The 13,889-nt window shown below is 38.7% G+C and overlaps 1 protein-coding gene and 1 long non-coding RNA gene across 3 annotated transcripts; both read right to left on the bottom strand.

Annotated features, from left to right (window-relative positions):
- Positions 1-2,073: 2,073 nt before the first annotated feature.
- On the bottom strand, positions 2,074-4,184 carry LOC115375780 (uncharacterized). Its single transcript, XR_003929748.1, has 3 exons — positions 4,096-4,184; positions 2,489-2,597; positions 2,074-2,151 (listed from the first exon to the last, which is right to left on the bottom strand). It is a non-coding gene; the product is annotated as an uncharacterized LOC115375780 (long non-coding RNA).
- A 1,032-nt stretch (positions 4,185-5,216) lies between these two features.
- On the bottom strand, positions 5,217-8,022 carry LOC115375306 (spore coat protein SP96-like). Of its 2 annotated transcripts, XM_030074722.1 has the most exons (5): positions 7,864-8,019; positions 7,541-7,645; positions 6,531-6,641; positions 6,346-6,422; positions 5,217-6,016 (listed from the first exon to the last, which is right to left on the bottom strand). In XM_030074722.1, exons 1-5 carry the CDS (start codon positions 7,916-7,918, stop codon positions 5,942-5,944), a joined length of 423 nt encoding a protein of 140 aa, XP_029930582.1. In that variant the 5' UTR covers positions 7,919-8,019; the 3' UTR covers positions 5,217-5,941. The 2 variants fall into 2 exon arrangements, with proteins under 2 accessions (XP_029930582.1, XP_029930583.1); XM_030074723.1 differs by lacking the exon at positions 6,531-6,641 and having other exon boundaries at positions 7,864-8,022.
- Positions 8,023-13,889: the final 5,867 nt, after the last annotated feature.

Genomic DNA, 13,889 nt, shown 5'->3' with positions numbered 1-13,889 from the left:
CTCCTTCCCATGTTTGCCTCTTACTGCTCCTTTATTAGTGCAGGTGATCAGAGCCCAGGGAGGCATCAGGGAGAGCAGTAACATTCACATTAACATTCATGCACTTTTAAGTTATTGGCTTATCTTATTGAATCTTTTTTGTTTGCTTTTTTGTTTCTAGTTAGAGAAAGCAATTGGGGCTGTTGTGACAAATCATATTTGCTTAAAAATAAATGTCATGTATTTTATGTTGGCTCTCTGGAGTCTGCTCTGCACTGTGCCTGGAGTCTAAAGGCAAGCTTGGCCTATGGAGTTTCCCATTCAGCCCACTGTATCATTTGTCACAGACACACACACCAACAGTTTCTCAAGATATTGCATAAGAGGTTCAGTTTAATTTATTAAATGTGTCTCTCAATTTAAGTTCCATTGCTGAATTGGTTACATCATAATGGGTTCAGAAAAATGGCTTTTTAAAGGACCGTGATGAGACCATGTTTTCTTTTGAGAACCGCCCTGGATCCTCTGTTCTCACTCGGTCACCCAATGAAAATGTATGTCTTCGTAACTGATTACCAGTTCTCACAAACACAGACCATAAAGTATTTGAGTGTCCAATACAGATCATTTTTGATTGCATGCCACATACCAGTGGTTGGGCGTAAACAACATCGTGTGTATACATCAGTCAACCACGTAATACTCTTTCAGTTTCGCTGTAGTTTACTGCATGAGTGAGGAATTTATTGTAGGTTTCTCTGCTGAACACTTACTTGAACAATATCTATCAAGTAAGACCATTTAAACTTGTCATCTGTACAGGAAATTCAAATTAAACTGATCAATTCTAATTAATAATCGACACATAAAAAAAAAAAAAATCTGTACAGGAGACCTAAAAATAAAGTCTTCAGATGAGGGTATTTCACTATTGAAATGATGCTAGTGCATTTCTGTCCACAACATATTGATTTAAACAAATACTAAAAATCACAAAAGCGTTCTCGTAACTTTTAACTGAAGCTACATAGCAACAAAAAATCTGCATAAGAAAACTCTGCTCCCCTTCAGTTTTTTTTTTTTTTTTTTTTTTTTTAGCTTATAAGTCTTATTAATAACCCTAATACCTTTGTGAGCCATTATCCTCCTTCCACAATGGAACAAAGTCAGTGTCAGACAATGGTGCAGTTGACAGTTTCATATCCAGTGCAAATCCACTTGTTGCTGAACTGCTTGTACCCAGCCACCTTTGTCAGTCCACTACCTGATGGGAGAAAAACACATTAGTGTTGTCATAGTGAAGTGAAAACTAATCATACAACACAGCAGAGGTCTTAAACCTCTCCAGCCTGTCCTGTTGGAGAGTTTGTCCTTACAAAAGCACATTGCATGGCTGAGCTTTGTTCAAATCAACATGAGACGCCCTGGTTTCCAAAGATACCTAACATGTCCTGCTGAGTTACAGGGGAATGTATATAAAATGATGCACCAGACATCTAGATATTTTCTCTTCGTGGTCATGGTGCAGCCGTAAAACAGCAGCAACTTGGGTCAGCTTCAATGTGTTGCAACCAGCAGATCCAGAATACATATATGTCACTGTCTTACAATATGGATTTTTTTTTTTTTTTTTTAACTTTGAAATTACTCAGGTTGAGTTCAGTGGGTTAAACATCTCAGGTTGTCTAACTTAGCACTGCAAATAATGATACTATTGAAAATTGACACAAGTGAATCCATAAATGCTGTCTTTATTGAGAGGTCACCAAACTCCTCAGCAAAAGATAAGACACACAGTCCTCTGAGCTCAGTCAAAGAGCGAGGCGCTCACCTTCCACCAGGTTCTGGAGGCTGCAGAAGATGGTGCTGTTCTCCACCGTCGGTGTCGGTGGGGCGACCAAGGCTTGTGACGTGGCATCACCCTGCACAATGTTCAATTATTTCATCCATAAAAACATGGAAATTGCAGAGCTCATACCAGTTAAGAAAATAAATATACACACAATAATAATAATAATAAAAATGACCTTGCTGCATTAGAGTAGATGCACTTACATTCATTTTGCATGTGGCATCCTCCAGAACAGCAAGAACAAACTGAAGGTTCTCCACTTCCTTGCTTGTTTGGGAGGTGTGCCTGGCTTTGATCAGGTCAGGAGTTGCAGACAGAAGCTGCAGCACCGGTTACAACATTCAGTGAAACACCTCAGGACATTAATGTGCACACGGCATGTCTCTGTTTGTAATGCATGTGATGGAGCTCAGCCTGTGAATACTGACTGTAAGGATATTTTAGGTATTGTAGCTGCATCATGAACACTGTATGCTGTGTATTGTTAAAACTGTACATAGTGTTTCTGAGGACGGTTATGTTTGTGCACCAGCTCTCCAACAGGTGTCTGGATTCTCATTCTCACTGACATTGTGGCTAAAAAGTTTGACTCTCCCCACAAAAGCACAGTATCTTGTATTTGATATGTTACATCTTGGTGTCTGAGGCGTTTCTTACCTCATATGAGCAGTTCTCTGCTGTAGATTGACAGCTTCTCGTAGCCTGCCAGGCCTTGATCTGGTCCACCATCGCCACATACACATCATTGCACGGGATCCCAAATGACCTGCACCAGAGTTTTAATTGTATTTTCATTTGTTTTTTTATTTATTTATTTATTTATTATTGTGGTTCATTATTGTTTTCAGTTCAGTTTAGTGTCAGTGGGAGCGGGTTTGCTTGTTTCAGTTCAGCTTTTATTGTTTAAAATGTAGTTTTAGTTTAGTTTTCATTAGTTCCAGCATCAGGTTTAGTTTGTTATTTATTATAATATAGGGGGTGTTAGTCAGGGCCGAGATTTGAGAAGTTATGAACTAGCTTTTGTCTCGACAAAAGCTAATGGGGATCCTAATAAACAATAAACAATAAACAATAAACAGATATTACAATCCAAATCCGACACTTTGTGCAGGCAGTTGGCTCCCAGTTTCATTGAACATCAGCACCAACGCCTCCTCATGTTGTTGTGTTGATACATTTGACCAGATTGACAAAGACTAAAACTAAAGAGATTTTCTCTATATTTTTTGTTTTGATTTGGTTAGTTTTGTCAGTGCACAATATCGTTTCAGTAAGTTTTTGTTTATCTATAAAGTGTAGTTTTTATTTTTATTTTATTTAACTTTTCTTTCACATATAGTTTTAGTTTTTAGTTTAGTTTTAGTTAGCTATAATATCCTTGATCCAGACATGATGTAGTACATTGTTCACACAGAAAGGACTTTCACTTTCAAAGGTTTTCTAAAATATGAGCGAAGATCTGACGAACAGGTTTGAAGGAAACAGGCATGTTTACAACGAAAGTTTCCCAAATGTATTGATCTGACGGTGAAATCATCAGTCTCCTCTGTCCGCAGACTGAGACACTCAATATCCTGCGTGTCTGACATCATCTGACATAACCAGCATGAGAGACAAGAGCGCGCAGAAATGTGAAGTCACAAGAACCTGGTTTAACATGCATCTGACCCTCTTGTGCTGTGGCGACAGAGAATGTCACGCAGTCCAAAGGGCATCACAGCATCATAACGGATTATCTCTGTCTGCGTGGTCACACGATGAGAAAATCTGCTCTGGCAACATGAGCCACAGCAACAGTTTGCACATGAATTACTCAGTGGATTACTCCATGTAAAATGGGGAAAGTAGTTGTACATTTTGTGTGGAAATTCAGCATTCATTAAGAAACTACAAAATACTGATTCATCATGCAGAGGTACTTTGGTTTCAACGTTATCCGCTTCAACTCAGGTTGACTGATCTTTTAAATAAAGTGCAAATCAAGTTTATTCATATAGCACATGATCAACTGTACGCTTATAGCTACACTGCACCTTTTGTAATTTTATGCTTTTTTATTTCATTGATTTATTGCCAATAATTTTAAATTTTTACCTCACTGCACAGCACTTTGGTCAATATCTGTTGCTTTAAAATGTGGCCTTTAAATAAACTGACTTGACCTGTTTTACAGATCATGCACGTCATACAATTCCACATGTGAAACCAGAGGATTTTAAGCACAGTAATACTCTCAAACATCAGTTATTGTCTTGAATACATACCATTTGACTTTGCACTGCACACCGCGGCCGTTTGAAATCGACACAGTGAGGGTGACCCCAAGGATGAGAGCTGATGCAATAAGCAGGGGTTTCCTGTACATCGTGAAGCCAGGCAGGTCTGTCTGATGTCCCGGACTGAGTGCTGAATGGGTGGACGCCTTCTGATTATCAGTTTATTTGGTGCCGAGGCTTTATAAGGGCACCGGTCATGTGAAGAAGTGGAGAAGAGGACAGTGCAACATCGATTGATATGGTCCACAAGATGGGAGAGCGGCAAAAGGGTGGGAATTGGCTGTGGTTTACAATATTGTGTCTTCCTGAAGAGGTGTGTGACACCTGCAGAGAGTAATTTTTAGAATAGGCATGCAGTTTTTGTTTTGCACTGATGGGTCAACAGCATCAGGGCTACTTGACACCAGAGGTGGAGAGATACATCTCATGTTGTATTCACTGACCTCAGTAGGACACCGTGTCACACATGGTCTAATGGGAAATTTGCTGCTTGTTGCTCTGTTGTGTGTGTGTGGACTGAGACACTGGATGGACTGTATTGCCGCATATTTTAATTTAAAAGTGCACATAAAAATGTTTCACAACACAGCACAGCTTAAATCTGCTGTATGGGGAAAAAGACTATATTCTAGGGCCATAAACAGAAAGGTGCTTATGTGCAATGAACAATAAAGCTGCGGTCTCAACTGTTTCATCTTTATTATCTAATAAATGTTACTTGCTGATTTATTTCTGAGGTGGACACACCACTATAGTGTGCCGAGGGACAACTTTTGGACATAAAATGGCAACCAAATTTAGCAATTATGAAAACACACTCAGGCAAAAGTTTACCCTTATATTTTATTTCATTTTATGTATTTTTTTTTTTTAATTAAATCTTGTTGGTTGCCAACAAAATAAGGAAATTCATTGTGATTTATTTATTTGAGATGTACATGAAGCACCTAATTCTGTGAAATTGAAACAGGAAATTGTAAAAAACTAAAAAAAAAAAAAAAAAAAAAAAAAAAAAAAAGTGGGCTTGGTTATAAAATGTAAATATATAAAACAACAACAACAATCATAATAATAATAATGAAAATAATCCCATTAAAAATAACTCAGCATTCCAAGTGTAGTAATCTTTATTGTCCATTCAAAGGAGGGCACACAAAGAAAAGGAAAAACAGCTGCCCCCCTCAGCACGTCTGGGGCCAAGTGCTGTTCAAAATCATTTGATACCAAATTTTTATGCTTCCAGTTTGGTATAAAAATATATGTTATTATGCAGATTATATTGATATAACAGGATAAATTATTTTGTATTATTATTTATTAACTGTTACAGATTTAAACAATCATGGCATCTGCATTCCTTAATTTAAAAAACATAGACCCACATTGCTCATTTGATTTCACCAGTAAAAAAAAAAAACACCCATAAGCGAGATAAAAATTCGTCTTCTCATTATCAGACGAACCTTTTGAAGTTTTAACACATCTTGAAATGAAAAATGTGATATTGTTGCTATTGATGATGTGATACTGATGCTTTGATTAGTTGCTTTTTATCACCTAGTCTACACTGCGGGTCAGTTTTGTTCAGCCTGTGTGACTCAAAGAGATTAAAATCACTGGCATATGTTGACATAAATGGTGCTGCTGCAGTAAAAGTTTCCCCCGCCCAAAAGGAAACAAGACAAAAAAAAAAAAAAAAAAAAAAAAAAACGACAAAAAACTTAGCTCTCTGTCTGCACTACAGGTGCTTTTCTTTCAATCAATGAGGCATAGGCAGAGGTCCATAAGGCAGTCAGAGGAAGCTGCTAAACAGATATGTAGACCAGAGCAGGCCTCACACTCTGGTGATGTTCTTCACACTTATGTGGAAGTTCGCTCCTGGTATGAAGGTTCGGATGAGGTTACTGACCTGAAAGAAACAACAGTTTTCAACTCTTTCACTTCCTGGTCCTTTAATAACCATGACATAGAGTTATGAATAAGATTTTATTTGAAGCTGTGTTCATTAGACTTATATTATACTGTCACCAATATGACACAGTAGCTGTCATTAACATTAATGAATATTTACGGCAGCTTCAAGTGTAATTCAGTCAGTAGGTCAAAAAAAAAACAAAAAAAAAACAAAAAAAAACATGTAACCAAATGATGTATCGTCAACATCTTATAAATAAACTGGAGATTAAATGCTCCACTTGATAAAGTAATTCAGCAAAGATGATAAACAAGGAGAGTTACCCGGTTCAAGACTGGAGCAATTGTTGTTGAGTTCAGCTCGTGAGCGGACTGGACTGCTGCCTCAAAGATTCCCAGAACTGCACAAAGGAGTGCACGAGTTTAAAACCCACTGACAATGATTTTATAGAAACTGCAAGACAAAACATAATTCAGTTCTCTTGGAAAGTTGAAAGAAATGTACTGACCACTCCCTGTTAAGGCCGTGGTGTTCGGAAAAGTGGAAGCTTGTGTCGTGAGTGTTGTTTGTTGAGTAGTAGATGCAGCCGTGGCAGGAGAGACTAAAGGTGCTTGGGTAGCTAAAGAAAAGCACATAAAAAATGTGGGTGTGAAGAAATAGGTAGGCCTACTACACACCAACTATTCAGTCAAGGGCTTCATGTAGTCTCTGCGTGCAAATCTGATTTTTGCCTACATTTATGCATTAACCAAGTTGCTGTTTGAGTTTACCAGCCACTTTCAGAATTTTAGCCATCATATTAATTTTGGAAGCCGGAAAGGAGCCGTCAAAATGATGGTCTTTTATCTGCCAAACTGGCTCATGTACATGCAGAAGGAAAACATACACAGCACAGCAAAAATTTCCCAGACTGTGACTGGAGGTAATTTTCTGCCTGGTGACAGATCCCAGCATACTCTATCAGGAAAAGTGAGAGAAAGATCCGCACAACTAAATGAAATTCAAGGTAACAAAACTTACATAAAACATTACCTTTTGTATACATAAAGCATTTTTCCTCGATGATTTTGTTTGGGCGGTGGGGTTCCATATTTCAATGTTTAATCACAAACACAAACATCACAAGTTTTATCACAACCTAAAGCATGTCTATCTATGGAGCGAGGGAAAACCCAATGCCAGTTATTTCCCTGTCAGGCTACTTACTGTTACTAACATACACCTCAAATATGAATAACTCACGTTGTAAAAACACTAAAACATCAAAACATGTTGCTTACAAAACAATTACAGTTCACAGCTTTAAAGTCAACACATTTGAAAGTGATTTATCCTCAATGAAGGCAACAAGAAGTAAATGATGACTGATGGGCAGCCACTGGACAGAGGACTGAACAGCTGCCTCAGTGATTCCCAGAGCTGCACAAAGGAGTGCATGAGTTCCAAACCCACTGGCAATGATTTTATAGTTGAAAACATAATTCAATTCTCTTGGAAAGTTGAAAGAAATGTACTCACCACTCCCCGTAGTGGCCGTGGAGGTGGATGGTGAAAGAGTGGCAACTTGTGTCACGAGTGTTGTTTGTTGACCCGTGGCAGGAGTGATGAAAGGTGTTTGGGTAGCTAAAGTAGGGCACATATCAAATCCATAGTTTGTCATTTTGTTTGACTGACAGATAAACTTTTACGTTCCTTCATTTTCTAACAAATCAACCTGGCATTTCGCCGACTGGAAGCCATTCTTAACAGCTCGACGCTCTTCAGAAATCCTTTTTTTTTTTTTTTTTTTAAATGAAAAATGCAGGTGTGAAGAAATAAAAGTCGATATTATCTGTCCTTACATGTTTGTCCAGCAGACAAGGTCAAGCAGGCAGCGCACAGGAGCAGCAGCAGCATGTTGGTGGCTTTCAGGTGTTTTGGTTCAAGAATGGTTGGATTATTTTCCTACTGTCCTCGCAGTGCAACTGACTGCTTTTGTTATGAATGAGGAAGTGACACTCTTATTTAAGGGTGTTGGTTTCTGAACAATGAGGACGGCCTTAGAGAATTGCCTGGAGGCTCTAAGAGAGAGGTCAAACTGAAATATGAACAGGCAGGCCTACTACACTCCAACTATTCAGTAAAAGGTTTCATGTAGTCTCTGTGCATCCAAAGCAGATTTTTTTCTACATTTATGCATTAACCACAGCTGCTGTTTGAGTTTACCAGCCACTTTCAGAATTTTAGCCGTCACATTATCAAGATCTTTTTTTTTTTCCATATTTTAATCTTTAATCACAAACACAAACAGCACAAGTTACTACTTACTGTTACTGACTTACAACTCAAATATTAATAACTCACTTCGCAAAAATGCTAAAACATCAAAACATGTTGCTATAACAACTATAGTTCACAGCTTTAAAGTCAACGCATTTTATGGTGATTTATCCTCAATGAAGGCAACAAAAAGTAAATGATGACTGATGGGCAGCCACTGGACAGAGGACTGAACAGCTGCCTCAGTGATTCCCAGAGCTGCACAAAGGAGTGCATGAGTTTTAAACCCACTGGCAATGATTTTATAGTTGAAAACATAATTCAATTCTCTTGGAAAGTTGAAAGAAATGTAGGGGAGCGCGGGGTAGAAACTAACGCGGGGTAAGTTGTAACACAGACTTTTAAGGTAGTTGCACAAGGTCAACCGGCAAGTGCTTCCGGTTAGTTCATCACATGATCGTAAGAGAGCCCAGCGTGAATTTTGGGGGGAATTGGCTGCATTTTTGAGGAGATACATGTAAAAGTGTGTTTTACCACCAAGTAAGTGAATTTCTTTACCTTTCTAATTTTTTGACTACTGAACTGTGTGCGTGTGTTACCGAATCCGATCTTACATCAACGTATCAAGCATCATGTTGCCTAAAACATAGCACTGATTAAAAACATTTAGCTAACTCATAGCAAGTGCTAGTCAGGTTTGAGACCAGTGACTACACAGTGGGATTGGTTGTAACGCAGTGTTACAACTAAGCGGCAATAAAAACAACTGCATATTTGTCACTAACATAAGAGTAACGTTAGCTACGTAGTGTAGCTGTGTGTGTGTGTGTGTGTGTGTGTGTGTGTGTGTGTGTGTGTGTGTGTGTGTGCGCACGCGTGCATGCACAAGGTGGAGCACGTGTGTGTGGATATAACATGTGAGTCCCTGTCATCGTGGGATTTGTACTGTATTCTTTCTAGTAGCTAGTGTATATCGAAACAGATACTCCAACTAGTGTATTAACAGAGTTTTTTCTTCTGTGAGGCTTACAAGCCAGAGTTATGATTTATGTGGTGTCAGAATAACCCCATGTGGGATGGGTTGATTGTCTTTATTCATTCATTCATTCATTCATCCACAGAATGATATTACCCCTGCAGTCCGCACAACACTGCACATCTGCATGGGTTTTTACTATTATTATAGGCCTATTTTTTTATTTCCTATGGTAGGCGTATAGTATTCTCGTAATATCCTAAATGGGACTCATGGCGTACTTGTGGTACTGTAGGCCTGTGTTTATATTATTGGCCACAAGACTTTTATGGCAATATTACTATAGTGTCCCTATAATATTCCTAAAATATTAAAGTATTAAACTGTGTTAAACCAAACCTTTCTGTAGGTGTTACAACTAAGACTCCCTTTGTTACAATTTATCCCACCTGTGGAGTAAATTGTAACATTTCTCTTCTTCCACTTAGGGTTAAATTCCACGGAAATGGTAGGTTCCCGAAACAAAGTTAAAGCGTTCATTTGTAGCAGAGATGTGTATGTTGCTTGTATTAAAAAAAAAAAAAAAAAAAGAGTTCTCTAACTCCTACATATCCTACATTTTTTTGCCGTTGGCCTGAAACGTTAGGTTCAACCCCTCGCTCCCCTACTCACCACTCCCTGTTGAGGCCGTGGAAGCAGATGGTGAAAGAGTGGCAGCTTGTGTCGCGAGTGTTGTTTGTTGACCCGTGGCAGGAGAGATCAAAGGTGTTTGGGTAGCTAAAGTAGAGCACATATCAAATCCATAGTTTGTTATTTTGTTTGACTGACAGATAAACCTTTACCTTCCTTCATTTTCGAACAAATCAACCTGTCGTTTCACCAACTGGAAGCCATTCTTAACAGCTCGACGCTCTTCAGAAATCCTGTTGGTGGCTTTCAGGTGTTTTGGTTCAAGAATGGTAGGATTATTTTTAGGGTTGGGAATCTCTGGCATGAGGCCAATTCGATACATATCTAGATACACGGGTTACGATTCGATTCAAAAACGATATATTTTTAATACAAAACGATTCGATACGGTTTAAGAACGATGCGATTCGATACAGTGTAAAAACAATATGATAGTTAACATTTGTTGATGTAGACCGGGCATCACCAAATGGTGGACCGCGGTCCGGGCACGGACCCAGTGGCAGTTCTGTCCGGACCCATGACAACAACAGAGCACTTTTTACTTCGGATCTTTTGTAGCACAGAGGAAATATGCTTCTCAAACACTCGGTATGTAGTGTTAGTGTATGTTTATGAGTTGTAGAACATAATAAATTATCTTGAAGGAGTAGATGTTTACCAGTAAGTTTGACTCCAATAATTTAACAATATGTTAAATTATTACTTGTTTTAAAAATGTAAATTACTTATCAAACAGACCTAACAATTCAACTACCAATGAATGAGCAGTAGTATGCCTGTGATAACATAGATTGAATATGAAAAATAAGCCAAAGTGATACCTCTTCTCTGAATAGACAAACTAAGACAGTGTGCTGCTGTTAGCCAGTGAAAATAGAGCAGAGTGGCAACGATCCACAACTCTACAATCGATTCATCTAAGGATTCATGGCTGATTCGTATCGATTGAGGAGTCTGTTACCGACACAGCCGTATCTCTTGCCTGTAAAATCGGTTATCCGGTCATATCGGTTAATTGTTCCCAACCCTAATTATTTTCCTGCTGTCCTTGCCGTGCAACTGAGGTGACATTCTTATTTAAGGGTGTTGCGTTCTGAACAATGAGGACGGCCTTAGAGAATTACCTGGAGGCTCTAAGAGAGAGGTCAAACTGAAATATGAACAGGTAGGCCTACTACACTCCAACTATTCAGTAAAAGGTTTCTTGTAGTCTCTGTGTATGCAAATCAGATTTTTTCCTACATTTATGCATTAACCACAGCTGCTGTTTGAGTTTACCAGCCACTTTCAGAATTTTAGCCGTCACATTATCAAGATCTTTTTTTTTTTTTTTTTTTTCCATATTTTAATCTTTAATCACAAACACAAACATCACAAGTTACTGCTTACTGTTACTGACTTACAACTCAAATATGAATAACTCACGTTGTAAAAACACTAAAACATCAAAACATGTTGCTTACAAAATAATTCCAGTTCACAGCTTTAAAGTCAACACATTTGATGGTGATTTATCCTCAATGAAGCCAACAAGAAGTAAATGATGACTGATGGGCCGCCACTGGACAGAGGAGTGAACAGCTGCCTCAGTGATTCCCAGAGCTGCACAAAGGAGTGCATGAGTTCCAAACCCACTGGCAATGATTTTATAGTTGAAAACATAATTCAATTCTCTTGGAAAGTTGAAAGAAATGTACTCACCACTCCCTGTTGAGGCCGTGGAGGTGGATGGTGAAAGAGTGGCAGCTTGTGTCGCGAGTGTTGTTTGTTGACCCGTGGCAGGAGAGATCAAAGGTGCTTGGGTAGCTAAAGTAGAGCACATATCAAATCCATAGTTTGTCATTTTGTTTGACTGACAGATAAACTTTTACGTTCCTTCATTTTCGAACAAATCAACCTGTCATTTCACCGACTGGAAGCCATTCTTAACAGCTCGACGCTCTTCAGAAATCCTTTTTTTCAAAAATAAAAAATGCAGGTGTGAAGAAATAAAAGTCAATATCATCTGTCCGTACATGTTTGTCCAGCTGACAAGGTCAAGCAGGCAGCGCTCAGGAGCAGCAGCAGCATGTTGGTGGCTTTCAGGTGTTTTGGTTCAAGAATGGTTGGATTATTTTCCTGCTGTCCTTGCCGTGCAACTGAGGTGACACTCTTATTTAAGGGTGTTGCTTTCTGAACAATGAGGACGGCCTTAGAGAATTACCTGGAGGCTCTAAGAGAGAGGTCAAACTGAAATATGAACAGGTAGGCCTACTACACTCCAACTATTCAGTAAAAGGTTTCATGTAGTCTCTGTGTACGCAAATTGGATTTTTTTCTACATTTATACATTAACCAAGTTGCTGTTTGAGTTTACCAGCCACTTTCAGAATTTTAGCCGTCACATTAATTTTGGAAGCCGGAAAGGAGCCGTCAAAATAATGGTCTTTTATCTGCCAAACTGGTTCATGTACATGCAGAAGGAAAACATACACAGCACAGCAAAAATTTCCCAGACTGTGAATGGAGGTAACAGTCTGGAGGTAACAGTCCATATTTCAATGTTTAATCACAAACACAAACATCACAAGTTTTATCACAACCTAAAGCATGTCTATCTAAGTAGCGAGGGAAAACCCAATGCCAGTTATTTCCCTGTCAAGCTACTTACTGTTACTAACATACACCTCAAATATGAATAACTCACGTAGTAAAAACACTTAAACATCAAAACATGTTGCTTACAAAACAATTACAGTTCACAGCTTTAAAGTCAACACATTTAAAGGTGATTTATCCTCAATGAAGGCAACAAGAAGTAAATGATGACTGATGGGCCGCCACTGGACAGAGGAGTGAACAGCTGCCTCAGTGATTCCCAGAGCTGCACAAAGGAGTGCATGAGTTCCAAACCCACTGGCAATGATTTTATAGTTGAAAACATAATTCAATTCTCTTGGAAAGTTGAAAGAAATGTACTCACCACTCCCTGTTGAGGCCGTGGAGGTGGATGGTGAAAGAGTGGCAGCTTGTGTCGCGAGTGTTGTTTGTTGACCCGTGGCAGGAGAGATCAAAGGTGTTTGGGTAGCTAAAGTAGAGCACATATCAAATCCATAGTTTGTCATTTTGTTTGACTGACAGATAAACTTTTACGTTCCTTCATTTTCTAACAAATCAACCTGTCATTTCGCCGACTGGAAGCCATTCTTAACAGCTTGACGCTCTTCAGAAATCCTTTTTTTCAAAAATGAAAAATGCAGGTGTGAAGAAATAAAAGTCAATATCATCTGTCCTTACATGTTTGTCCAGCTGACAAGGTCAAACAGGCAGCGCACAGGAGCAGCAGCAGCATGTTGGTGGCTTTCAGGTGTTTTGGTTCAAGAATGGTTGGATTATTTTCCTACTGTCCTTGCCGTGCAACTGAGGTGACACTCTTATTTAAGGGTGTTGCGTTCTGAACAATGAGGACGGCCTTAGAGAATTACCTGGAGGCTCTAAGAGAGAGGTCAAACTGAAATAGGAACAGGTAGGCCTACTACACTCCAACTATTCAGTAAAAGGTTTCTTGTAGTCTCTGTGTATGCAAATTGGACTTTTTTCTACATTTATGCATTAACCACAGCTGCTGTTTGAGTTTACCAGCCACTTTCAGAATTTTAGCCGTCACATTATCAAGATCTTTTTTTTTTTTCCATATTTTAATGTTTAATCACAAACACAAACATCACAAGTTACTACTTACTTACTGACTTACAACTCAAGTATGAATAACTCACTTTGCAAAAATACTAAAACATCAAAACATGTTGCTTAAAAAACAATTACAGTTCACAACTTTAAAGTCAACACATTTTAAAATAGATGACAAATGCATTAGGCTAAATGACGATTTATCCTCAATGAAGGCAACAAGAAGTAAATGATGACTGATGGGCCACCACTGGACACAGGACGTGCATG

The sequence above is a fragment of the Myripristis murdjan genome, chromosome 17 (genome assembly GCF_902150065.1).
Source record: "Myripristis murdjan chromosome 17, fMyrMur1.1, whole genome shotgun sequence".
Taxonomy (NCBI): Eukaryota; Metazoa; Chordata; class Actinopteri; order Holocentriformes; family Holocentridae; genus Myripristis; species Myripristis murdjan.
Note: the sequence above shows the minus strand (reverse complement) of the source record. Positions and strands in the feature narration are given on the sequence as shown.

What these genes read in the sequence shown, in the direction of transcription:
- LOC115375306 (XM_030074722.1), bottom strand. Translation starts at nt 7,918, where the DNA reads ATGCTGCTGCTGCTCCTGTGCGCTGCCTGCTTGACCTTGTCTGCTGGA. An exon ending in CACGGCCACTACGGGGAGTG is followed by an intron (nt 6,642 to 7,540) that starts GTGAGTACATTT and finishes GCTTTTCTTTAG; the next exon opens with CTACCCAAGCACCTTTAGTC. An exon ending in CACGGCCTTAACAGGGAGTG is followed by an intron (nt 6,423 to 6,530) that starts GTCAGTACATTT and finishes TCCTTTGTGCAG; the next exon opens with TTCTGGGAATCTTTGAGGCA.